We start from the raw sequence: 26,887 nt of genomic DNA, 5'->3' as shown, positions 1-26,887 counted from the left end.
TGTCTTTTACTGTGCGGTGGCTTTAAACGCACTCCAGGGTTTCCAGGGCTCCAATTTACTTTGAAAGCATTTCAGATCCACAGCCCAGCTTTCTAAAGAGCTCTCGCACAAAGGGTTGCCTGTTCGACTCATTTATCCAGTGCTTCATTTCTTCTGTGGTTAGGCTGGAGAGCAACAGCAAAGTGAAAAGGAAACGGGAACTTTTCAGGAAGAGCTGCAGCTCTGCTGGGGCCAGGAGCTTTCTGAGGCCTCGTTTCTGTTCCATCTGCGCTGCTCTCCAGGAGAGAGGAGCAGCTGCAGTGCCCTGTCCTGGAGTTATGCAACAGCTCGAGGGAGCCTACAGCACCGATCCTCTGGGAGCCAGCACCGAGGGATGCTGCTCCCTTCTTGCACCTGAGCGATGCCCCGGAAATTCACAGCATAGCCCCTCTTTTGCTCTGTCTTGGTTTTGTTCAGCGCGCTCAGAGCAGGCGTGCTCTGCCAAGCACTGAGCAGCCGATGTGCCAGTCCCTTCTCCTGGACAAGGGAGGGCTGCCCGCGCTCCCCAGCCGCCACGTGCCCCACACCCGGTAGGTTTTCTTTTACGCTGTTCTATCCTGCAGTCTCTCCCATCTCCTTCAACCTCCTGTTTTGTCTTTTAAGGAAGATGCCACAGTGCCTGGTCTTCGTGGAGCGAGCGCCTCTGCTTTGCACAGCTCACCTTTCCCACCTCGGCCTCCAGCACGGAGAAAGCGATACACGATCACGCCGGGGCACTTGAAGTGGGACCACTTCAACCTGACCTACAAGTATGGACTTGCAGCAGCCCCAGAGTTGGCTCTTTCTAATTGACCATGGGCTCTGAGGTTTTTTTTTTCTGCTGTGGGCATGATATTAACCATACGAATATTGCAGGAGGTTTTTCTACCACCTCTCACCTCGGCTGCACGCTGTCTGGAGCATCCCCACTGCGCTAGAAGCAAGTAGCACATGTGGCAGCAAGCTGAGACTAGCAGTAAAACTGTTTGGGGGCAAACTGAGGCTTCCCAGAGCTAGGGCTGCCCGCAGAAGGTAGGGAATTGAACACTGGCTCTGTCGTGCTGTTATTTTTAGAAGAACTCCATCTGAACCTAAGTCATCACTGAGGGAGATTGCTGTTGAAAGGTTCTGTGATTTCAGGAGGACAGAGCTCTGTTAGTGTTGAGTGCTTTTAGGAATCACTTTCTCCCTGTTGTCTTCGGGAAAGCACACCAACTCTTAGGTTACTAACAAACAATAAAAAGCCCTTGTCAGTTCTAGGGTGAGTGAATATTAACCCCAATATTTTCAGACTTTTCTGCCAGAGAAAGTGGCTGTTGAGCATAGCGGTGGAGCTGTGTGTATGTGCAGTGCTGGTACTACCAACAAGCAGGCTGTTATTCAGAGCCAAACGTAATGGACTCCTATGGATTTTCACACTGAACTTTCACGTTGCTGTCTGGCTGTACTGCTAGCATTAGTTTTGTTAAATCCTGCTTGGTGCTTAGCCCCAGGGCAGCACGCTTCCTGAATTCAACGGCGGCTGAACAGCCCCTGAAACTGTGCGGTGAGCTGTGGTGGCAGCATCCTGGACAGATGCTTTTTCTCTCTGGGCAAATATCTATGGCATTGGTGAATGTTTTCAGGAGAGTTAGGATGAGTTCAGACAGAGCAAGGTTTGGGGAATCCCCTTGGAAGCAGTTTCATAAGACGAGCACTGGCAGGTGGAATCGGGCTGTCCTGGTAAAGCTCAAGCTGGCAGGAGTCCTGGAAGCGTGACTGGAGAGGCCTGCTGATCCCTGCTGGCTGACAGAGCTGTGCATCTTCCGGGAAACAGTGGAGCCAAATCATTTTTTTCCGAATGTCTAATGTGCTAACAAAGGCCTTTTTAATGAGGCTGCTGACTCCAGCCTCTCCTTTAAAGTACAGAGCAAGCCCCAAACAGAGCCCTCGAGGGATCCGCCATCCCCAGCAGGCAGGCAGCAGGGCTGGGCTGGCAGGTCACGTCGGGCTCCTGAAAGCATCCCAATTGCTACACTGCAGGCAATTTGCTGAATGCAGATCTGCTTTTGGGGTGAGGTAAGTTTTTAGGAGCCTTCTATACCTTACCGTGGTACAGACAGGGGTTCTGCCATCCTTCACTAAAGATTTTCTTACAGATAGGCTGTGTCTGTACCTGCAGCCTAAGCGAAAGCCTTAGTTTCTCTCCCAAATGATGAGATTTTTTCAAAGGAAACGTCTTGTTTTGCTATCAAACTTTTGGAACCCTCTTTCAAAAGTGCCGCCTGAGAGCGTTGTAACAGCACGTGCGTGTACATTGTAACCGCAGCGATGGGAGGGAGTTACCCGCTGCTGGAAGGCAGTTGCTTTCTCTTCTAGCAGCGCTGCACCACAGACAGGTAGGCATTAGGATAAGGTGGATTTCCGAGAGAACCTTGTCTAAAATATTCTTAATATCCAATCCAAGCTACCCCTGTTTTGAGCCTGTTAGAGTGCATGGAAAGACTTGGTTGTCTGGTACAGCCCTGAGAGCCTTTGTCTCATGTGTGGGGAGGGAGCAGCATTTTCCTGAGGTTGTCGTGTGTTCCTACAGAATCCTGTCCTTCCCGAGAAACCTCATAAACGCCAGGGACACACGCAAGGGGCTAGCAGCTGCATTCCGGATGTGGAGCGAAGTTTCGCCATTCAGCTTCAAAGAAGTGCCGCGCCACGTAGATAGTGACCTGAAAATAGGTGAGCTGCACGGCCGCCTGCGCTGCCAGGAGGCTGTTGTGTGTGCCGTCTGTCTGTCTGCTGCTCTCTCCTCTCCCTCCTGTCCTTCTGCCCCTACCACCACGCACAAGTCACCTCCTGACTTTCTCAGGCCTAGAAGAATGTTAGTGCTGAGCTCTTATCTGCTCCCTCTCAAACCCAGCTGTACGTTCTCCCTGGGATTTATGGCCTGTGCGTACTAATTATTTCTTGTGCAGATGGCAGCAATATTGAAATAACGAGCAGAGTTTCCAGTGTTTCGCAATAAGCAGTTCAGGCTGCTGTTGCATGAGGCTACTTCCAAGCACATGATAAGCCTTCCCAGGGGCCTGGCCTGCTACCACTTGTGAGCTCCAGGTGGCCCCGTTCCAGTGGATGCAGGGTGCATCGTGAAGCTGTTGTGGTGCTAGCAAAAAGTCAGCAAGCAGCTGCAACTGTACGGCTGTTTGTTCGTTTGCGTGTAAAATTCAATGATTACATCCTGGGGTTATCATCTCACTGTCCTGTGTCCTGGGGTTAGCATCACACTGTCCAACTTCACTCAAAAAAAACCCCGAAGTTTCCTTGTGATGGTGCAAAAAGCATTCAGCATTCCTTTCTGAAAAATAGATTCCTTTGTGTGCATTGGGGACAGCTCTAAATCCAAGGTCATCACTGGGCTGAGCCTAGTTTGCCTCACAGCCCTTGTTCCTGACAGTTGCTTTGCATTTATTTTTCCTGTTGTGTCTGTAGGTTGCAAAAAAACCATGTGGGATAGAGCAATAGATTTCTTAGTAAACCACAAGTTTACATGTCTCTGTCCTGGACGGGCTTATCCCGCTAGATACACTAAATCTGTTTCCTTTTTCATAGGCTTCTACTCCATCAATCACACGGACTGTCTGGAGTCTCTCATTCACCACTGCTTCGACGGAACAACGGGGGAACTTGCCCATGCCTTCTTCCCACCCAACGGAGAAATCCATTTTGATGACCACGAATACTGGATATTGGGAAATACCCGGTTCAGCTGGAAAAAAGGTAATACGTGTCTGAGGGAGGACATCAATGATGCCTGTAAGATTTAGACCTTAGTCCTGAGTGCCAGTTCTGCCAGATTCTCTACCATAGCAGCCTAATTCCATTCTTTTATTGCAGATAGTTCAGCAGTTGATTTGTGTACAGTTCAGCCACCTCTGTAAAACAGTAATAACACTTCTCACTTCAGAAGGCGAATGTGAGGCTAGTAGTACTTGTTCCCAATTACTGCATCTCTGCCCAAAGCTGAGCTAGCTCAGGTATTGGCTCAAAGGATGGAAAAAAGTAGAATAAAATTATTGTTCTTCCAAGTCACGTCAGTGAGATTTAGCAGAAGTCTTTAAGAGCCAAAAAAATCCACTGACTAAGGATTCCTATTTAATGTGCTGATAAGTTAAGCACATGTGCAAGCTACCCCCTTCAGATGCTTTCTTCCCATAAACAGTTGGATTCAACACAGGAATTGTGCGATACTGCCGTGGCCTGTAATTATGCAAGATACCAGGATAGGTGTCAGTAATAATAGCACCTCTTTTGAGTCATCCTTCAGGTAAAATCCATCCCTGCTGGAAGCGGGCTTCAAGGTGCTACTGAGAAGCCTCAGTTCAGCCCCACAAGCAGAAGTCAGCTGGAGGCCTTTTCAGGCTGGAGTATTCCAGCTAGCAACCTCACCCCCGGGCAGTCAGTTCCAGTTACAGCTCAGGGCTGCAGGAACAAAGCAGCAGAAAGCTGCCAGGAGATGTGAATATTACAGGGCACTTGCCCCCATTTCAAACATTGCTCTTCCAGAGCAGTCTTCCTATAGTCTGGCAAGAACTGCTGATAAAATTAGAAGTGTGTGTAAGTAATTGGCTTGACTGTTTGCACCCAAGCAGCTACAGAGAAGGTAAAATGGGCAACCTTTCATAAGACCACACCTTCTAAGTGCTAAAGTATTTCCTCTGGTTTTACACCAGGATTAGCAAATGTACTTCACCACAGTCAGCTTTTGTTTCCATTTCTCTTCCAGGTGTTTGGCTTACAGATCTGGTACACGTAGCAGCTCATGAGATCGGCCATGCCTTAGGACTCATGCACTCCCTGAACCCCAATGCCCTCATGCACATCAACGCCACTTTGACTGGGAAAAAGACCATCTCTCAAGATGAAGTCTGGGGAATTCAGAGGCTTTACGGTAAGGAAGGCAGGGTTGTGCTTGGGATTTGGCTGGACTAGGCTATAAACCAGGGAGCATTACCCAGGAGGAATCGTATTCCTTTTTTATCTAAAGTGGAACTAAAAGGAGGTGTAGCATTGTCTGTTTCTGGCACTGATAGTTTCGCATGTCAAAGACAGGAAGCCAGCCACAAAGAACAGATTACTGTGTGGTATCTGGCAGGCTTCATGCTCCCACCTCCCCCCGTGGCGGGTCTGAAAGCCACTTGACTGACCCCCTCAAACCTTACATCCTCAGCCTGTGCTGAGCGGCTCCAGCACAGGCACTGCGGTGTTCCCTTACACCTAGAGTATTGTGCTGCAGCCCAGCACCACCTCTGGGCACGTGCTCTGAGCCTTAGTTTTGTACCGTGCCTCACGCAAGCCAAAAGGCTAATTTTAGCCATGGAGAGTCCTGACAATGCGTTTGTACATTTGCTAACATGAAGGAAAGGGAAAAGCTCGCATGCGAAGGAAGGGGGAAGGCAAACAGCTGTTAATTACTCTTTTGGCTGGACTGGGCTGTGTTACCAGAACATGACAGAGCTCTCTGCAATCCAGACAGGCTGTGGCAAGATGCTCTGGAGTTCCGGCACATTTGCCTGCCACTCTTCAAATGCTACTCTGTTTTTATCACTGATGGTATTGCGTTAAAGTAGCACAATGTCTAGCCCCCTGTTCTTCTAGTAAAGGCATCCTGCTCTGTTTATTTTACTCCCATTTTAGATCCCTTCCCCTCTCAGCACTATCGTTTACATTGAGCAATCTGATTTGGGTGAAATGTCAAGTTGTTTCTTAGAGGGAACAGTCTGTCCCCCCAGTCGCTCTAATGCCTTGTCTCTTTCTGTTTCAGGATGCACAGACAGATTATTTATGTGCCCATCATGGGCACGAAAAGGTTTCTGTGAGACGCGCAGGAAATTGATGAAAAAGCACTGTCCCTCCACCTGTGACTTCTGCTACGGTACCGTAACTTTTCTTCTGGGGTTTTGTGGGGGGTTGCAGAGGGAGGAGGTAAAGCTTAGCAGCCCTTGCTGCAGGGGTAGGCAGGATCTTTACACTGGAGACCAGAGGATGCAAGTGACTCGCCCCACCCAGCTCTAATGAGAAGCGTAGCAGAGATGCCGTCCTGTGCATCTGAGCCAAATCAAGGCTTGGAAAAAGGACCCAGCTTTTATGTTTAAATATTTGTGGACTAGGCCATTAAACTGTCCCGTTGTTCCCTAGTTTAACTGAACCAATGCTAGGGAGTTTCTGAACACACAACTGCTCCATGTGCCTCAGACTGCTTCCCTTTTGGACCCAACTGAGGCAGTGAGATGCTGATGTGTTAAATTTAGAGCTAAGAGATGCAGTACAGTACCCGATGCAGTGATGGGACAAGGACAAGACAAATGAAATCTTGAGCACAGCTAGACTTGAGCTGCTCCGCAGAAAAGGAGATAAAGTATGTTAATCACCTTATCTAGTCTCTCAGTTTTATGAATTCAGACAAGGGACTTATGCAGGATCACATCAACTTATTGCAGCTGTGGAGCTGAGTTTTAGATAAAACCTGCTGCCCTTTAGGAGATGCACCATATAATTAGTATCTCACCAGTACAGAGGTGTTTTTTTAGACCAGATTAATGCAAAAATGTGGTCAGATCGCTACAAACCCAAATATTCTAGGGGATTGTTCATAAACAGAACTTCTCTTTTTCCATGTATATGAAATGAACATGTTGCTTTTTAGCCATCTGTCAGTTTGCATGCCACAAGCTAGTTATCTTTGCATATGAACAAGGTTAAATGGCCATCCAAGAACTGTTCAGTGGGAGGCATTTTTAATAAATACTTTTAAGATTCCTTAGGTGATAACATAATGCTATGAAAGTGTTTGGGGATGACTGAAGCTTGGTAATGAGATGTGCTAATGTTCGTCATTTCTTTCTCTCAAATTCGGTGGACAGAATTCCCCTTTCCAACGGTTCCTCCTACTCTGCCCCCACCAAGGACAAAAACCAAGACTGTTTCCGAAGGCAGGAATGTCACCTTCCGCTGTGGACAGAAGATCATTCATAAAAAAGGCAAAGTTTAGTAAGTGCTGTCATTTATTTCAGTCCCTTAGGACACTCTGCAGCATACATACCAAAAAGGAGGAAGAGTGAGGGCATATGACAAAACATTGTTCATAAGAGTGCCATTTATCTTCTGCAGCATGTGACTGTCTTTCAGTGGGCACTCTGAGTAGAAAGAGGGGTGGCTCGTTAACTGTGAGAAGGGAATGTGCAAATACGTTTATAACAATAGGAAGTATTATTTTTGGATATTTTATTTGGATAATTGTTACCACCAAGTCAAAGTCACGGGCCTGTATTCTGCAAAAACCCTGTCTTACGTTTAGCCATTCACTAGCTTTCTAACTCTTACTAATGTAGGAGCTAGATGTTTCTTACTTTTAGATGTATCTAAAACTGAGAGAAATATGCCTAAGTCCACGCGTTAGTTTAGACTCAGAACCCAATTTCCCATTCACTTTCAATAGGATTCAAACTCGTAGATTACTCAGGATAATGCACTGTTAAAACTGCCATCATCTACCTGAAAGAGATAGTGAAACAATGTCATTTTTGTTCAAGTCCCAGCTGTGCTGCAATGCACTTATTTGAACAAAACTTAATAGTTGAGAGGACCGCTAACACATATTTTGTATTGTACTTGATATTTTATAGTTTAATTTCTATTTTTTTCTTATGACAGCTGGTATAAAGATAAGGAGCTTCTGGAATACTCATATCCAGGTTACTTATCCTTAAATGAGGATCACATGAGCATCATTGCAAATGCAATTAATGAAGGAACTTACACTTGTATAGTAAAGAAAAAAGAAAGAATCTTGACCACATATTCCTGGAGGATCAGACTGAGACACTAACGAGGGCTCTGGAATAAGAACTTCAATTACTGCTAGTTCTGTTTCAAATTCAGAATGGTTCTGTAGCATTTTGTATTTAATCTCCAGTAGTGCAAATGAACTTCTAAATCAGCCGCTTCCATACCTTGGGCAAGAAAGACTCTGGGACTTGATTACTGGAAGACAAAACTTTTCCAAGTTAGTTTTAATGGTAAATAATTCATCGAGCACATGCTGTTCAGAGAATTAAAAAAATTAAAAAAAAAAATCAAGTGTAAGATTTTGCAGTTAACCTGGATCACTGCAGACTGCTGAAAAACAAGACCATAACCCTTCTCCAAACAAGTGGACGAACATTGATGGCTCAGCTGTGTTGCAATGGAATCAGAGGTATTGTGGAAGGAAAATGACCAGTTATGCTCTGTAAGTGTTTTGCTATCATTTTCTTAGATCCTGGTACATAGTACTAGAAGCACACGTTAAAAAAAAAAAAAAAAAGACCTAATAATACTTTTTCTTTTAAACAACCCCTTTCTAATTACTCTATTCCATATTTCAACATGTTCAGTTCAGGTATCCGCAGAACATCTGTGCTTTGTATTTATTACCTGTGTAACCTTAGCCCATATACTGTTTACTTTCATCTGCAGCTCCTCATAACTTGTCCTTTAGGTGTCTGGTCAATAAACTTCCCAACTCCTTCAACAGAGGTAAGATAACTTCCATTACTGTCACCCCCAGTCACTAAGAGATGAGGTGAATGTGCGCAGCCATAGAAAAAAGCATTAGCGTGCTCGGCAAAGCCCAGTGCACTCCAATGTCTGTATTAGCAAAGGATTCGTTTGCACAGTTAACAATCCCTGACAGTCCTTACGTTTAATAAGTACACGAAAGAAAGATCCTTATCCAGTATTAAAGCAGCCTACATTGTTTTTTGCTTAGGTTCATCCCTTTTTAGTTTTCCTCTTAACCTCTTCAAAGAAGTTTCTTCCTACTTTGAAGCACCACCAAAACTGCAAAGCATCTCATGTATTGCATTATAGGTCAGCAGTCTAGGAAGCTCTCTGTATTATGACAGCAAAAGTGCAAGGGAAAAGTAAGAAACTAATCAGAATGGTTTGTCTGGTACAATTGCAATGACAGTCATTTTACTGGCAGACATTTAGCACGAACTCTGCACATCTTCGTTTAACAGACCGGAGCAACACCACGTGGAGCTGAGCATCTCCTCTCAAGGCAGCTCTGTCTTCAGGATTTGGAGAAGAGAAATGAGAGCAACGAGCAGATCGTCATAGCCTCCAATACCTATCACAAGAGGATGTCAACGCTTCAGCTGCACGGATGCTTAATCCTAGGGCAGATCCAAAGCCCTTCAGCTCACAGCTTAACACTTTCTAAAACATCGCTTATTATTAACGAGTTTCATACAATTTCTCCGACTGCTGTTTGTGTACATGGCAGTAACCTACCGCTATCTCCGCAGTGCTCTCCAGTTGATGCTCCTGGCAGGCACTGTCCACGACGGAGTTTGGGGAATAAGGGAATGCCCAGGCAACACTGGAGGCAGCTGCAGGGTAAGTGCTGCTAGCTAAGGACCTGCTCTGCCACCGCCGTCCTGTAAGGCGTTAGCCACCTTCAAACACTGGCTGTGGAGCTGAAGGCCACTGGAAAAAGAAACCAATGAAACAAGTTGCACGTTCAAGGCACCAGGCCACTACCCAGCTCTGTTACTCCTCCAGGATGCCACTGACACAAACCTTCCAGTGTGCACAGCAGTTCTGGCTACAGTTTCAAGGCTAGCTTGTCACCCCACACAATGTTGAAGGAACTCAGAAAAAAATTTAATTTTCTATAAAGAAGCCAACAGCAACAACGACAAATTATGCTCGCTCCGTTGCCTGCACAGGAACACTGCATGACAGCTTCCATTTCTGAAACATAGACTTGCTGGGACAGAAAACACTTCACAGACTGGGTGATCTCTTCAAGGTAAGCAACAAAACTCACTTGCTCTTGGATTACAATCCGATTTTATAAAAATAAAAACTGAAGTAAACCACCAACAAAATACGTACCTAAACTACAACAATCCTGTGATTCCACCGCACACTCAGGCACTGGAACTTCCATTTTTCCAAATGATTTATCTTTGCAGATTTTCCATGGTTGGTTGAAATCAATTATTAGTTAAAAAGACATGATTTCAAACTAATTGAATACTACAGTATTGTTCCTGGTGAAATAGACCTGAAAATAGTTTCCTCTCTTTACTTGCCTTTGCATAATTTATGTATGATTAAAAGCAAACTCCCGTCAATGTCAAAAATCCAGATCAGTTAGCCCATATTGGAAAGAAGAATGCCTTCCAGCCGTATCTGACACACCTGTTTAAGTAGTTAAAGATCAGTAATCATTGCGGGTAAAGCACTGTTAGCATTTCAGGATTTCTGTCCCCTTTCACTGCTCACGTATTTAATGAGTAAATAAGCTTTGGATTCGGTTTTACCATCACGGTTACCTTATAATATAAATATAAAGTAAACTTCAAAAACGCATGGGTGCATGGACAGTTAAGCTCAGAATCATACCAGGCAAGCACTCGGTGCCAAAATAGACGTTTGAGCCAAAACAGGAGTTGCAGTACAGTAACTGAGGGAGAACGGGTATTTCCCTGCTACAAAAAAAAAAAATAATTAAAAAAAAGAATTACACATCTCTCTCATAACCACATTACATTTCCATTGTAATCCAGCATGAGGGTTTGTTGTACTAAAAATATCCCGACCGAGATGAATAACCCTTTGTGTCAGGAAATCGCCTCTTCCAGTGCTGCCTGCAACAATGTCAAGGAAGCTAAGAGGAAATAATGTCACCAAGTGCAAGATGCACAGCACAGCCTGAAACACAAAGTATCCAGTCATGGTTTAAGCCTTGCACAGCACAGCACAGGCCATGGCAAAATAGCTCTCCCTGTCTGTAGGCTGTACAGATGTAGCAAAGAAACTGCTTTCAGTGGGTTCCTGATCGCCACTCCTACCCTGCATAGACAAGTCTTGCTAAAATCATGCATCGTTAACAAACCAGTGGAAAACCTTTTTCTCCTTAGTACTAGGCAATCAGTGAAGAGACAACAGTTCTTCATTTAGCCACAGAAAAAATGGTTTTGTAAATTTACTACAATTTTAGTAATCCAAATTTTTAAGGTCCAAAGCCACCATCCCGTAAAAAAACGAACAATCAAACAGACAAACCAAAAGAAAACCAAAACCTCTGAAAATACACTGGAATGTTCATCACTTGAGCCTATTAACTGGACCGTTGCCCAGTTCTGACTGCACGAATACCCCAGTATTTTCCAAATCTTCCTGTCCCAGAAAAGAATGACAGCATTATAAATTACAGACTCAGAAGGCTGTGAGCTTCCAACATAATTCCTCTGGACATTTCCCTTATGAGAAAGGACCGGAATATGGCATTATTCAATCAGCAAAATGAAAAGTTATTCTTTCTATGGAAAAAGGACATATTTAAAAGAACTTTTTATAGAAAATAAAGTTTCAAGTCTCCATATTAAATCTTTTTGATTTATAAAACAATATAGTACTTCTTTTGCACCAGTGCCATCATAAATACATGTATACAACACATTGAACAGTGGTCAGCCCAGCAGTGCACTCCAAAACGTCAACGCGTATCGAGCCCAGCCTGGCCCAGCCCTCTCCAAGCTACACAACAGGAGAGAAGATGCATAAGCATTATGATTTCTTGCCCAAACAACTGCACTCAGACACATAAAGCTTACTTAAAAAAAAAAAAGAAAAGTTGTTTTCCTGGGCTGATCATATACTGCAATAATGTCAGCACAGACTGGGGGAGGGAGAGGATTAAAAAAAATAAAATCCTGTTTCCACTCTAGAAGACTTAATGCCACTAACAACCAAGTTTGCTGCATGTGAAGAAATGAAATCCTTCACACTGATGAACAATTAAAAATGTATTTTAATTCTACAAATTTACAAGGGAAAAAAAAAATGAAGAAAAAAAAAAAACAGAAACTGTTCCAGGATTGTACTTCAAGTTTTCCTTTGTCAAATTCTGTAATGATCCTTGGCTTGTCACGTTAATTCCAGTCCTCTAGTGGAATGCAGCACTTATACTCCACACCCAGCAAGAGCCTTTGATACTGTGATGACATTCCCCCTGTGAAAAACATCTGCTCTCCCTGACGGGAAGAACAGAACCAGGGCACTTAGAAATCCACTCACATGAATGGTTCTCTTTTTTTCCCCTTCTTTCTGAGTTTAAAACTTGAGGCTGAAACCAGGTCCTGCAGCAGATGCTCCTTGATTTGTGGTGGTCAGATGAAAACCTGTGTCTTTCAGATCATCATCACCCTGTGAAAAACACACACAATATCAGTAAGTGTCTGCACATGCGTTCATCTCTCCAACACAAAAATCAAACTTTTAAAAAAATTTTAATCTAAATAAGAAATTGAAGCATCTTTAAGAGAAGAGCAATAAATATTTGACTATGTATTGACATGATGACTCTGTGAATCCAACACAAATTGGATTTGAAAAGGAACAGAGCAAAAGCTGGGCTTTCATGCTGTCCTGTCAGGCAAGTACAGGTGAGTCTAAGAGTTCCAGGCCCCGAAAAGCCACTGGAACACAGTCCTCATGCACCTTTCCCACATCAGGATGAGGGCATCTGTCAGCCCATGGCAGGAAGGACAGCAGAAAATGCCAGCTGCCCATGTGCCGTGCTTACCAACTGGCTGTATCCAAGGCCTCCCTCAGGCGGCCGGGGGCTAGTGCCACGTTTCACCCTTTGCTGTTCGCTTTTTGCTGGCCAGGTTGGAAACATGGAGGGGTCAATAGGAAGGGGAGTCTCTCGGAAATACTCGTGCTTCAAACCATCTTCGGCAGTGATTCTTCTGGCTGGGTAGTACGTCAAAAAACTGAAAAGGATTTTAAAACACAATGAAGTAGGGAAGAAGGGAGTCAGGCAGAAAGAAGAAACACTTAAGCCCCAAAAGTCTAAATTCTTCAGAAATGCATTTTAGAATATTCCACTTTCTAACAGAGAATTCTGTTAACGAGTGTGATTGCTTATAAATGGACTAACACAGAGAGGTAATTTTAAAAGCATGCTTCCCACAGGAACCTGTAATTAGTGGAACTCCATACCAAAAGGAGCCTTTGCTAGGGATCTGTTTAGGTAAGTGTAAATCATTGAGACACCACGCTACTGTGGGTAGTCAGACACAGCTCAAAAGGGATCCAAGATGGTTCAATTGAAATATTTACAAGGCTGCTTTGCTTTTTAGAGAAGACAACTGAGATTATATAGATACACCACATAACTGTACAGCTCGTGGTTGACTATTTTAAACATTTCACAGTGCAGAAACGTGTGTTACTGTACTGTTCGTCCTACCAGCCTTTGGCCCTGACTACCCAAAATCTGTACATGGAATGGGTTCCACTGCCTTCTGTACACTTTTTTTTCTTCCTTTTTTCAACTGTAATTTAACAAGATCCACCAGCAGACTGCAAAAAAGGCTCCACAAGCTGACTCACCACAAAATTAAAAATAACAATCAGCTAAACTACTAAAACATTTTCCTGTTCTTCTAGGACATAGGTGTCCAAGAATAATCTTGGACTGAGGTTTAACAGCAGGTGTTAAAGAGCGTGGTACGCTGAACAAAGCTATTGTGAGTGAGGAATAGCACTGAAAGAATGTCACAGACCCTTCAGCATGTTTTGACAAGATGTTAAATCTAATAAAGAAATAAAGACATAGCACACTTCACTACAAGTCATTTTCCACAACTACCGTACAAGTGAAAACATTTTCCCAAGGATACTCTAGAAGCTAGCACTTACTTGTTCATCAGATCAAAGCCCTGATCAGAGAGGAGTGCTCCAAATCTCTTGCGCAGATTGTTATAGGGATATTCTGTGAACGTCATCTTCTTTACTGCTGGCAGCTCGTTGTAACCAGGCCAAATTTTTTCGCTTGGAGTACCCAGATCCTACAGATTAAAATGTCTTCTTAATAAACTCATTGTAGAGTGCAACCCTTCTGCTTATTCATCATGCAGTTACAGGAGTTGATAAATATCCAGAGAAAACGGATAAAATACAAAACATAACATAACCCTAGCCTAGCATTGGTACTGTAAAACAAAAAAACAAAGCAGTGAGCCTTTTATTAAGGCCGAATCTTTGTCAAAGAGCTACAAGCACTTTCATTTTCCTACTGCTCTACTATAGCTGCCTCTATAACCAGTCAGTTAGAATCCAGAGGTGTTAAAAGCGTTACCTTAAAGACTTTGTTAATCTGGTCGATTTCTGACTTCCCTGGAAACAATGGTTTCTGGGTTAACAACTCTCCAAATATGCACCCTACAGACCACATGTCTATCGCTGTTGAATATTCCTAAAAAAAAGAAAGAAGGTACCTTATAAAATCAGTAAGATTAAAAAAAAAAAAAAAGAAAAGAAGAATCTGCTCTGACCAGAACATGTACAGTCATCCCAATACCCAAGACATGGGCCTCAACTGTATTTATTCAAAAGTCAAAGTCGCTGTGAATTCAGAGTAATACCCATAAATACAAAAATACACCACGATGAAGCGTGAAAGTTGCCACAATGCTTCACTCAAACAGCATTACAGCTAGCACAGTGTTCTACAGTTGCCCTGTGTTTCACAGAGGTCCTTAGCCCTTATGTTCCCACAACAGAAATCTCAGGTTATAGGCACAAAGCTTGATCTCCATGATACATCTTTTCTCTTACATGTAGCTTTTTCTCCTTTCACAAAACATCTTTGACAGATAGCATAGGACTTCTTCTACTTTTGCACCCATATTTTTTGGTGACAGTGCAGTATTTTTATTCTGGTGTGGTAGATAACAGGTAGGGAACATTGCCAGAATGTTGCCAGTACCTTGTTCTGCTCTTGGGTGTCACAGATTTTAGACCAAGACAAAGAAATCCAGCTGCCTGGTATCGCAGTGGCAGTTCCCACCAATCCACAGAAGTCCGGCAGCACTACCACATCAGCAATATAACGGAGACCAGCTCAATCTGTCACCCACCCACCCTCTGTGCAAAGCGGAACCTTTTTAGCTTTGTTAACGGGAAAGATAAAATTGAAGTTTCAGAATTTCCACTTCTAACTAAGTCAATATAAAGAACCAAGCATACTAATACTTTGTTCATGAATTATAAAATAAAGTTAGTCTGAAAAGTTATTCCTCTAGCTCCCAGAAGAATAAAGAGACACAAACCTTGGCTCCAAGGAGCAGCTCTGGAGCCCTGTACCAAAGCGTCACAACCACTGGTGTGTAAGGCTTCAGTGGAGATCCGTATTCTCGGGCTAGTCCAAAATCTCCAACCTGAATGAAAAGAGAACCCCACAGAGAAGTCATTTTCCATCCGAGGAAAGAGTTTTTATTATATCAAAACATCCTGTCCAGCTCTTAACATAGCGACAATGCAGTGTAATTCTGCAATACGAGATTTTCTGTAAGTGTGGATACATTTCATGAACTTCTTACTTTTAAAATGCCTGAATGACTGAGCAACAGGTTGGAAGTTTTCAGGTCTCGGTGAAGTATCCAGTTGTCATGAAGATGCTTGACTCCTCGTAGTAATTGAATCATCAAGGTTTTCACTTCACCTGAAGGGAAAAGAAGCCAAATACATTTAAAAGACGCAATCTGTCTTCTTTTTTTTGTTTTGTTTGCTTGGAGAAAAGGGGGAGGAGGGGAAGGGATGTCGAGTTAAAAGCACACCATCGATTGTACCATAAAAATGTGTCGTAGAACAAAAACAGTTAAACCCAAAAAGCTGCCAGTACAGCACAATGAACTTGAATAGCTGGAATGCATCCAAGTAATGCTCAGAAATTAGTGCTTCTCAACAAAGTGGCCAAAAATAAAACCCAGTGTTCGCTTCCAGTCTAGCACAGAGGAAACTCCCTCTTAATTTCACATCTGAACTTCAGTTTCACCCACAGCATGCAAACTGGATTCATCAGCCAAACATCTCTGTGAATACCAGCACTGCCAGCCTACCTTCCTATCTTATCTGCTGTCAGTGGAATCAGATTAGACAGAGAAAAAGCAGTGAAATCTCTATTCCAAAGAAGGCTCAGAGGACATTCCAAGGCAATATATGTCATCGTGCAAGCTAGCTCCCTGATGTCAGTACAGCCCAAAGACAATGGGGTTTTTAGAGGTCAGTTCTTCAGTTCTGACAATTAAAGGAGACTCTGGCAAACAGTACCTGGTAGAAATGGTTGTTTCATTGTTTCCATCAGGCTCTTGAGATCGTGTTCTACATAGTTCATTACAATATATATTTTATCCATATTACTGCCTACAACGATTTCCTAAAACACAAAAACAAATGATCAAAACAAGCACACACTATTAAAAATAGCATGCAAAAATGAATTTTAGGAATTTTCTTGGCAAGAGGACAAACACAGCCTGCCATTGGTAAAATCCACAGAAAATCTATATTAGATTCCCAAGACAACAGCTTATTTTTGCAAAATGGCAGATTTTGTATAGACAAAAACTATGTATTTAGTTTTACAGGTAGTATAAAACTGCTTATATTAACAAGCTCTGCTAGAAATGACAACATTTTTATCAGGCATGTTAAAAACCAAGAGGCAAAATTTCGAGAACAAAAATCGTTTTGAAATAGAAGGTTTCTGGACTTACTCTGACAGTGACTATATTTAGATGCTGCGCTTTCAGAATAGTATTTATTTCTCTAAGAGATGTAATGGGGAAGCCTTCCTTTTCCTTCTCCATTTTCAGTCGCTTCAGTGCCACAATTTCATCTGCAAGAAAAACAGAATTATTAACTGCAGACTCCCCATCATATAGCTAATAAAATTCGTGTTAAGAGGTCCCCCAGTGTTCTTTTACTACTTTAATGCATTTGAATGAAAACTGTTACAGAGGACATTATATTGAACTTACGAACAGTCGGTCTGGCATTAGCAGTGTAAAAACAAAACAGACAAACAAAAAAACTGCCAAATTTAAGGAAAAGTAAGAAAATACAGAATCCAAATCCAAAATTTACTTCATGAATTTTAGCATATTCCAACATAACTCATCCCAAAAGAGATTAAAAGGAAAAGCTTATTCAACTCTAAATCCTCAGAGTTTGGATGAGGTGATAGAAATGCCTCAAATACAGTTTGTGTCTCTTTTAAGACCCAACTCAAAACATTACCAAAGCGAACAATTTAAATAAATCTGCTTTTGCATGATATTATAGAGAATAATGGCTATGTCAGCCTCTGAGCCAACGCCTCAAGACAGATAAGGAAAAGAAGAAGCTGATGGCAGATATCCAGTAAATGAGTGAAGTCAGAGAAACCATGCCGGCTGTACACTCCCATTCCCCAAAAGGAGATCAAAAGGTCATATTATTCTAAAATAAACAAAGAAACTGAGACATCCAGAATTTTAAATGTCACCAAAATCACAGCTTGTCAGTTGGAACCTGAGAATAACAATAATTTCTAAGCCTGCTCTAGAACACAATTATTTTCACAAGCTCTCTTCACCATCTGCCACTTCTATTGAAAATTGCAGATACTTAATGTACTGTGCTACAGCTCTCTTTGAAAATGACCAGCTTGCAAGACAGTAACATATCACTAGTGATGGCAACACTACAGGGAAAAAATGGAGGTCAGAGCCAAAAGAACAGATTGTATCTTACATTATCTTTTTCCAGGGAAAAAGAAAAGCTACACTAATATCACAGTTTTTGTTAAAGCATTCAAGCAAATATTTCTTTCACTTGAGAAATCAGCATGGGAGAGGAACACAGAAATGACCTGATGGTTGACTCTTGCACCATCCATAGGAAATGCAATAATTTCCTCCAGAGGCTTGCCATTACAAACCAGGTAAGAAAAGAGATTTTGAATTTTAAAAATATAACTCCACTTGTGTATGGAAATTTCTTTCTACAACAAAATACTGCAGTATATACTCATGGCACACAAAACACTGCGTTTGTGAATTCTCTTATCAGTCGCTGTGTTTAGTGTGACACCTAGTGGCACACTTATTTAAATTCAACCAACCAATCAATCTGTTAACTAGCTAAAGCAAATCACAAACCAGAAATAATTGCCTAATGGGCCAGAAACCGAAATCATATTAACTGGTTTTAGCATCCAATAAAGAAATTACTTCTGAACTCAAATAGCTGCTAGCAAAACCCATACGTCAAAGTCCATGTCCTCTTAAAAGCATAATTAGCCTCAAAAAAGGAAGAAGCATTTTAAACATTTTGTTTCTCAATGTAGATGCAGAACCATAATTTGCATATAACTGCAGCTCTAAATTTATATATGGGACACAAGTAGAAATTAGCTAAAAGAAAAATTAACTTTTTACAGCTTTCTCCTTTCTTAGGGAGGAAGACTGGTACAAAAGAATATCAGTTTTGTGCTTAAAATGCAATCTGCAAGGCAAGATACCCGAGCTGTAATTCTCACTCTACCACAGACTCCCCTTTCTGTACTCCTTGGTCAGTTATTGTGAAGGTTGTTTGAATTTATAAAGCTCCACTGGCAGTTGTGCAACAGAAGAGTCTACAGAAATGCAAAACACACTAGATGCAACTTGTGTGTAGTTCTTACGCATGACACTGCTGATTCCACATTTTCAAGAACAGGTCAATTAGCAAGCTTTCAACTTGCTAGTCCCAAAATTCATAGAAATCCCTACAGATGACAATAGCTGTCGTGGCAACACAGATCTTGATTGAAATGTTCTTACATTAGATGATAATTATGACACAATGCTTAGCTAATACCATGAAGATAATAACTGGAGACCGCTTATACTAACCAGTCTTTTTGTCTTTTGCTCTGTACACCACACCATATGTTCCCTCTTCAATTCTGTTCAAACACTGAAATTCTTCCACACTACGACATCCCTGAGAAAAGAGGGAGGCAACATTTACTTCTGGAGTGTCTGCAGGAGCATTGCACTTGTTTGTTTTAAGAAGACATAAGTTAAACTTACGCAACTTCACAGAAATAGTTAAAATTTGCCAAGAGAATTGAACAATATGGTTAGTAATAATCAAAGGTATTATACTTCTATCTATATGTAAAAGTCATCTCACTTGTGCTCCATGCATGTCTTTTACTCGTCAAGGCAGTAATATTCCACACAGAAACGCGTATTTTGTGATGTTGAGTCAGCAAGACATATTCTGCCCGTAAACTATCTCATGCATAAATGCTACTGCAAATGTTTATCACGTTAGTGAAGCAGCTCCTGAAATCTACTTATGTATGCCATGCTCAAGCACCCTGTAAGAGATCCTCTACCTGAAGTGCAGGAAGGTACTTAGGAAGCTCTTGTTTCAGTTCAATGGGGGAAGAGGCTGGGGAGTCGGGAATATAGTCTCCTTCTGTCATCGCGTTGGACTGGGGGGTCCCCTCCCCTACTTCCTCTTCTTCCACTTCGCTTCCGGCTGAATCTCGATCAAACCTCGACTCTGTAACTTCAAAAGTCAGAATCAGTCGTGGAAAGAGGGGGTCATTTGGAACAATTAAGTTCAGCTTTAGACAAATAAGGGAAGAGAAACACTGATCATTATAAGACAGCAAAGGTATGCAAATTTTGTTGGTGGAATACTGAAGATCAACGAGAAGAAGCCAAATTTCTCCTGTTTGCAGAGAGATGATGCTTTCAAGCATTCCAGTTTATAGTCACGTACATACAATTTCCTGAGTTAAACACGGCACATCAAAAAAATAAATCTTTAACAGAACACAAGAAAAAAAGTGACCAACTATCTCTCATTATGATTGCAAAGCTGTTTTGATGAGAGACCAAGACAAGAGATCCAAAATGAAAAAGGAAATTGCAGCTCATTAGACTAGGATCTGATTTCCTCTAAACCTAGACCTTGGTTCAGATTTCAAGGAATTTCTGATGCTGACATGAGAATGGCCTTAAAACGCAAAACACACAATGCCGTAGAATGATGGTAAAACTGCAACAACAAATAGATTTCAAATATTTTAAAATATTTTTAGAAATAGATTTAGCAGCAAAAATTGAGACAACCATTTCTTTATACATTCAGTATTTGCATTGTACCAACTGGGATGTGGTTTCCATTCTCCCGTTCCTCCTCTTCACTCATTTCTTCTTCGCTCACCTCTTCTGCAAGACAGAACCAAGTTCAACCGAATCAACTCAGCACTTCAGTCGTTGATTGCAATGCAGATCACTGTTGAAATGCTTTTCTAATTTATTGTGTCTTCTTTACTGTTGTCTAGTTCGTGACCTCATACTTGCTTTTCACTCGGAAAACAAATGCTTCCTCAAACTCAACAACTCAACATTAGTTGGGAGACTAATGAATGTTTGCTTAGTAATTCTAATGGACTTTAAAGAAAAATATCCAGGTATTTTTTTAAAGAAAAATATCCAGAGTGGGCTGCTGTGCTTTTTTCTGTATTAATTAAAGACGAGAATGGCTGTAAGACTTCTTTTACTAAACCTTTTTAATTTTTATGTTCATGTACTTGTACTGTAATGAAAAAAAAATCTGATATTTGCAACTGAAACAATTCAAAACCAACAGAGATATATGTGTCTCACCACCCCCATGCAGAGTGCAGAATTGTTCTCTACAGATTATCTGTTACCGTCCAATATAAACTTATTTGAACTGTTAGCATTACACCATTTAGGAAGTCACAAATGGCTTTCAGTTTTCTTATCTGGCTTCTTAGACAAATAATTGGTATTACCTTTATATAAAACACTAAAATGTGACTTGTTCTTTTTTCTTTTTAGCTACTTTGACCTGTGAGGTCTCAGCCTATCCTAGACTAAGAGAAAAGGAAAATAACCAACTAAAATACAGGATGGGAAACAAAGAAAAGCCGTAACACACCACACTGGGACCTGCTTTACATTACTCACCGGCTGACTGCTCAGACACTTCTTCAGAATTGCTTCCTGTCTCCTCCTCCTCCTCCTCTTCTTCTCCCTCTTCCTCAGATCCTTCACTGCTAGACTCTTCCTCCTCTTCTTCTGAGCCTGAGCCAGACTCCGCTGAGGAATAGTAAAACAGGGAACTAAGTAGATACACTATCTAATAACTGTGTTTCCTCAAACAGACAACTGTGTGATTAATTGCATCTATTACATTGCATTTCATTACCTGATGAAGACTCTGCTGAACTGGTTTTTCTCTCACTGTCACTGATATCTTGCAAGTCTGAAAGAGGATCTCTCTCTTCTGGTTTCTCTTCTTTCACTGATGATATCACAGAAATCAAAAACAGGGTGCCAACTGAATTTCACTTCTACTTACAGGACTATGAATACCCAGATATCTAATTTACTTTCTCTGGCCATTAAATTGGTGCTGAATATCCATCCAATACTGAGCAACCAAAAATTTTCACACTCTCCTCGAAAGGCAGACAGCTTTTCTGAGCTGCAGTGGTGCACAATCAACAGCCACAAACGTGGAATGTTGACTTTTTTTTTAAACGTGACATAGGCCTACACCCCTCTATGTCAGATATGTATTTACAAAAAAAATAAAGGCGTAATGTGATAACAAGCATGACCACGACACAGAGCCTCGTTAACATACGTACACAGTGCTTCCTGTGAGTGCTTACTGTTCTCCTGCAGTCCCTCTAGATCACTATGAAAGGGCACACACAAATAGATGCTGATCGATTAAACAGCAAGTTCAAAGGACTCACTGCCTGCCTCTGCCTGCAATCCCAGCTGACTGCACTGGGCATTCAGCTTACCTCAGATAGTTACACTGATTTTTACAGCTACACACATTAACAAAGCAGACACAGAGCGTTTCTTCTTTAAACAAAGACATCCTTTTTGTCAGTCGTGCAGTTTCTCTACTCACAGTTAGGACTGTCTATGTACCACATTCTATCTTAGAAAACAAAATTCACCATCTAACCAGAATGCTGCTTTAAGCACTTGTTTTCTTCTACAACATGACAATATTAGTCATGCTTAAGCTGTGTTGTTCCCTCTAAGATTGCTTTTTAAGGTAGCTTAGTTCCTAACACCAAATGCAAGTGGAACTAGTGCAAACAATCCCTTTTTAATCTGCAAAGAAATTAAATTACAAAAGTAGAAAAAAAAATCAGCTGTCTTTCATCACTGAATGAAGTAACTCACTTTGAAACTTCTTTAATGACTACACCTACTACTGAACAGGAAAGATTCATTCAATTTGTCACTTACACGATTACCTGCAGAAAAGCATTGCTTTAGAAAACAGTGCACGTGCCATCCTTCTCCAACACTCCAGAGTTACGCCACCAGGGCTGAAGTGGACATCACTTTTCATACAGCGCACAAGGGATATACACTAAAAACCACACACTACCCCAGAACGCCTCTCCTAGCCTCCAGGCAAAGACATTATGAGGTGGCAAATGCTACCTGGTTTCCTGCTCTCTCCTTGCTCAGGCTTGTCTCTTTGCTGTCGTAATGGACTGCGACTCCAGGGTCTCATTTTCACTTTGTCTCCATATTCTTCCCTCACTGTTCTATGGTGTGCAGAAACTAGTGAAAACAAAACCAAAGGAAGTTGTTAAATCTCCCTGCCCTAATTAAAATTCTTCTGTCTGCCACAGCCACCTGCTTTGCACGTTTTTCCTTACAAAATAGTCATGGGGAAGGGTGGAAGTGGAACCTAACTATATCTAGGAGAGCAAAGATACCTAAGAGAACAAAGGACTAGGATTCACCTCGTGCACAATACAATATGGGTTTGGACTACTTACAGAAAGGTGCTGCCATACTTAGGAAACAGATGCAAGATGCCCTCTATCCTATCCAGTAAACACCCCAAACCTGAGGCTTTAAAGCACGAGAAAGAAGTGGACAGACTAGGGGGATACATAAAAGAATGAAAACAGCTAAGGAGCCAACAGAACATTCAGAGCAATAAAAATAGCTGAAATGAAAGGCTAGCTACATCGAGGAAGACCTGCAAAAATACCCAGCACAAAGGAGCTGTTCAGGATGAGCGGAACTAGAAAGAACAGCAATAAACATGACCTCCTCTGCTACTCCTGAGCAATCTTTGTCACAGGAATGGGTTCAGGTTTTTACCCCTGAAAGCTAGGACAGAAGTCATTTAAACAAAAATGATCTGAACTTAAAGAGCAAGAAATCTGATGCAAAGTGAGAGCTCATGTAGAAGTGAGTTTAAATTGACAAATTCTCAGATCTTCCCCACTTGACTCCTATTAGTCTTTTACGGAGCTGGACTACTTAGAAGATCTCTCCCCATCCCCTTACCAATTATTTTCCAAAAACTTTACCACACTTGATTCTGAGACTTTAGTCTCTACCAAATTGGGTTAGACTCAGCCAAGGAGCTCAGAAGCAACTGCAGTCACAACAGATACACACGCACACACACACAATGCACACGACGACTCCAGCAATTACATAAACCTTGTTTCTATAGAAAACCAGAGACTTATTGACTACTCCATATGCCAGGACATCTGACATTGTTTTATTTCCCTTTGTACAACTTTAGAGATTTTTTTTCCAGATAGAGCCTCCACCCCACATCCCACTTTGTTGTTGTTGTTGTTAATTCTGGCACTGACCTAAGTAAAAACTGCTTTCTATACCTCTGTTCCACCACTGTGGCAGACATTGAGCTCAAACAATATTTATACAGTTACCTTCTCTTCTGGCTTCCCGTTCCTTACGTCTTTCTTCAGCTCGCCTCTCACGTTCCTTTTGCTCCCTTTGTTCTTTTTGCTGCTCTCTGATTTTTCTCTCTCGCTCTCGCTCAAGTTGCTCCAGGCGATCCCTAGAAAAGAACTTTTGTTATTTTTTTGTTACGTTACAGTTCACTACAAATTCAAATTATGAAGTGAAGGTGAACTGTTTTCCGTAACCAGCTACAAGGCTGTTCAATTTCATTAGCAACAACACCACAGCAACGGAGCTTTTCAGCTGATCCTTTAAAAACAAAGACATCAGCTTGAAAACTCGTGAGCTTCTGCACCCTTACCAGGATTTAAACACAAAGTAAGGAAGTTCAGTCAATAAATCCTACTACGCCAAACTGGTTTGCTGTTGTCTTTGTTACAGTAAAACAGTGAAAACTACTTCACTTAGAAACATCTCCTGTAATAAAGTCACTTACAAAGGCAATCAAAGTCAAGAACCCATTTTAGTTAGACAACACATTCACAGGAACATGGTACTGTCACCAGACCTTACCAGTTTTCGCTCTGAATTTGTGTGTCATTTCAGAGCAACGAAAGGTTAGAGATACTTTTAGAGGAGGAATCAGCTCATCTCTTTGTTAGTCTGTCCAAGGGTGGATGTACCTCTCCCTCCTGGAATGCTCCCTTGCCATTTCTCTCCGTTTCTGTCTTTCCCATTCACGTCGGGCCTTATCCTGCTCTTCTCTATGTCTCTTCCTACGCTCATGTTCCCGTTCTTTCTCTTTCACTCTGGCATGTTTCCCTAAACAAGCAAACATTAATTTTGGAGTGTTACTGTTCAAAACATTTAATGCTCCTGTTTTCAAAAAGTAAAAGTAGAAAAGATGAAACTCATGATAACCTATTTCTATGCTCTCTGTACTTTCCTTAATAGAAAAATCCTGATCTGAAAGGGTGTTAAAAAATTAAAAGATTGTAAGATCTTGCACAAATGCATTGAAAACAACCCAAAAAAAGGTTGTAACAGGAATACAAAGTGTACATTTCTAGACTCGTTAATACTGAAAGGATATTTGCCTCTTTACAGTCGGGTACAAATAGTTCATTGCCCTGACTCAGCGAAGCCAGAAAGAAGCACAAAAGACTTCAAAGAGCAAAAGCAGACTCTGGGTCCCTGACAAAAGTGGTTACTGTCCTCTCAAACGCAAACATGCACCTGTTGTTCTTTGAAGGGCATTAGACAAAATCAAAGAAAAAAAAAACGCAAATTTAACTTCCTTTGTCTTATCCGAGTGTTTTCTCTGGTCTGTTAATTGTTATTTACTGTCCATATAGTGCCTGTTCAGCTCGACCTCAGAAAGCTACAAGAAGCATCAGGCAAACACGTTAATTAACACTCACCTTCTGCTGAGTGACTACGATGTCTACGCTTCTCTTTCCTCTTTTCATCTTTTCTATGATGGGTTTTTTCTTTCCGTGACATTTGCTGGGGGGGTTTTATAGCCAAAGAATCATCTTCTTCTCCTCTACAACATGAGGCAAATTAATCAGCTCAGGAAGGTTACATGTACTGTCTAACAAATTGTGTTATTTCCTCTTAATTTTAAAAACAGCATTCTTTTCCTATTTTATTAATTTCTATAATACCCATGAATCAAAGCATTAACAGTAAATTACAGAAAATCATAGTCATATGGATGAAAAGTCAATCTATTGTTACACACCAACTTTTAATACACAAGCAAACTGAGGATGAATTAAGCATCGAAGAGAACTCAGCATGCCTTTAACGACATCTTGAGCAAAATATTTCAGGTAGCAACCAAAACTGGACCACACTATATTAAGCCTGAATCAGCCCTTCAAAGAGATATCTGGGCATCTCCTGGTAACAGGAGATAAGATAGAACACCAACATCCTCAAAAAGTTAATTTTTTTCCCATTAAGATACTTTTAAATGCTCTCCTCAGCACTTCCACCATTTCATTTCAGCAACACGTTCTAAGACGAGAACTCTGTTCTCTCATCGTTACCTATCTTCCATAGAGTCTTCCCTCCTGTAAGGTGAATTTCTGATCGTTATTTCCATGCGGTGATCTCTCAACTCCCCCTCTTCAAGAGAATCCCGCTTCGAATCCCTATCATCCGACTGCCAAACAAACACAAGAAAGGGGAAGAACAGAATGGAAGTAATTTGTATGTCACAAAGAACAATAAAATAGTACTCAACTCTTCCATTTTTGGAAGAAAAATCTCCAGCTGTACAGCACGCTGACTTACGAGAGATTTTTGTAGTGTAAGCAGCTAAACACAGCTAGATTACATTTATAACAGTTCAGCTGTAATCACAACGTAATTAGACAAGATCAAACAACTATTAAGCGGTTATATTAACTAGTGTTATTTTTTAACGCAAAGTTACTCCGTATAAAGTTGTAGAAAGTAATGTAAAAGTTATTTGAGAACATTTAACTCCATTTTTCTACAAAACCTCTTAAAAGGCTTTTAGGCGAAGTGCCACTGCCATTTAATTGTTGTTGTTTTTTTAATTTTTCTAACAAACAACCACGAAATGAAGAAATATAATAATTATTAATATATATTAGCGTTATACGTAATTATTGTATAAAATAACGATGTTAATGACACGTATAACGTAAGAGATGAAATGAAATCCTAGGAAAACGGTGTTTTCTGTCAAGCTTTGGCACGGGGGGGCAGAGATCACACACGAAGCGTGCGTACGAGCCCGGAGGATCCCCCCGGATCACCGAGACCCCCCCCGGATCACCAAGGATCCCCCTCCCCTGTCAGCTTACGTTCTTCATGCGCTTTATCTCTGCCTTCTCCTCCTGCTCCTTCCTCCGCTTCTTCTCCTGCAGAATCTCATCTAAAGTTTTCACTTTCCAAGAATCCTTTTCATCACCCATTGGGGTTTAAGAGCCCAAACCCCTGCGAATAAAGCACAAAAACCCCGCTCCGTTACCGAGCCCCTCAGGCCCCGGCCCCGGCCCCGGCCCCCCCCCAACCCCCTCAGCTCCCCCCCCTGCTCACCGCCGCCGCTGCCGGGCCCCGGGACGAGCAGCGCCACGCGAGCGCGTCACTTCCGCCCGCCGCGGCCGGCTGATGACGCACACGGGAGGGGGGAACACGGGAGCCGCGAGGGGCCGCGTGGGGAAGGGCTGGCGGCGCCATTTTGACGCCGGGCTGTGGGGCAGCGCGGGTCGCCAAGGAACAGGCGAAGCGCCGGC

The 26,887-nt window shown here is 41.9% G+C and overlaps 2 protein-coding genes across 3 annotated transcripts in view; one reads left to right on the top strand and one right to left on the bottom strand.

Annotated features, from left to right (window-relative positions):
* LOC310882912 (E3 ubiquitin-protein ligase MIB2-like) overlaps nucleotides 1–11,676 on the top strand; it is a 53,575-nt gene extending 41,899 nt beyond the window's left edge. The window contains 7 exon segments of the mRNA XM_083802383.1: nucleotides 643–788; nucleotides 2,591–2,730; nucleotides 3,601–3,768; nucleotides 4,775–4,939; nucleotides 5,813–5,923; nucleotides 6,912–7,038; nucleotides 7,702–11,676. Of these exon segments, the coding sequence (XP_083658509.1) occupies nucleotides 643–788; nucleotides 2,591–2,730; nucleotides 3,601–3,768; nucleotides 4,775–4,939; nucleotides 5,813–5,923; nucleotides 6,912–7,038; nucleotides 7,702–7,876 (1,032 nt within the window). The 3' untranslated portion in view covers nucleotides 7,877–11,676.
* Nucleotides 11,677–11,836: 160 nt separating this feature from the next.
* On the bottom strand, nucleotides 11,837–26,887 carry LOC310882897 (cyclin-dependent kinase 11B). Of its 2 annotated transcripts, none has more exons than XM_083802330.1 (20): nucleotides 26,691–26,887; nucleotides 26,456–26,588; nucleotides 25,670–25,785; nucleotides 25,037–25,161; nucleotides 24,299–24,437; nucleotides 23,642–23,772; nucleotides 22,380–22,502; nucleotides 21,112–21,207; nucleotides 20,871–21,002; nucleotides 20,037–20,102; nucleotides 19,259–19,434; nucleotides 18,768–18,858; nucleotides 16,608–16,729; nucleotides 16,162–16,267; nucleotides 15,432–15,553; nucleotides 15,162–15,269; nucleotides 14,189–14,305; nucleotides 13,750–13,898; nucleotides 12,629–12,818; nucleotides 11,837–12,249 (listed from the first exon to the last, which is right to left on the bottom strand). In XM_083802330.1, the coding sequence occupies exons 2-20, from the start codon at nucleotides 26,564–26,566 to the stop codon at nucleotides 12,157–12,159; spliced, it is 2,313 nt and encodes a 770-aa protein (XP_083658456.1). In that variant the 5' UTR covers nucleotides 26,567–26,588; nucleotides 26,691–26,887; the 3' UTR covers nucleotides 11,837–12,156. The 2 variants fall into 2 exon arrangements, with proteins under 2 accessions (XP_083658456.1, XP_083658457.1); XM_083802331.1 differs by having other exon boundaries at nucleotides 19,259–19,428.

Source organism: Anser anser (assembly GCF_964211835.1).
Source record: "Anser anser genome assembly, chromosome: 17".
NCBI lineage: Eukaryota > Metazoa > Chordata > Aves > Anseriformes > Anatidae > Anser > Anser anser.
This window is presented reverse-complemented; position numbering and strand designations above follow the sequence as displayed.

Bases quoted from the DNA above. Each gene is read 5' to 3' on its own strand.
- LOC310882897 (XM_083802330.1), bottom strand. From the start codon at position 26,566: ATGGGTGATGAAAAGGATTCTTGGAAAGTGAAAACTTTAGATGAGATT. The intron at 21,208-22,379 runs GTAGCATTTGCC...TGATATCATCAG, and splicing joins AGGAGAGAGCAGGAAACCAG to TGAAAGAAGAGAAACCAGAA. The intron at 21,003-21,111 runs GTAATGAAATGC...ACTATTCCTCAG, and splicing joins TTCAGCAGAGTCTTCATCAG to CGGAGTCTGGCTCAGGCTCA.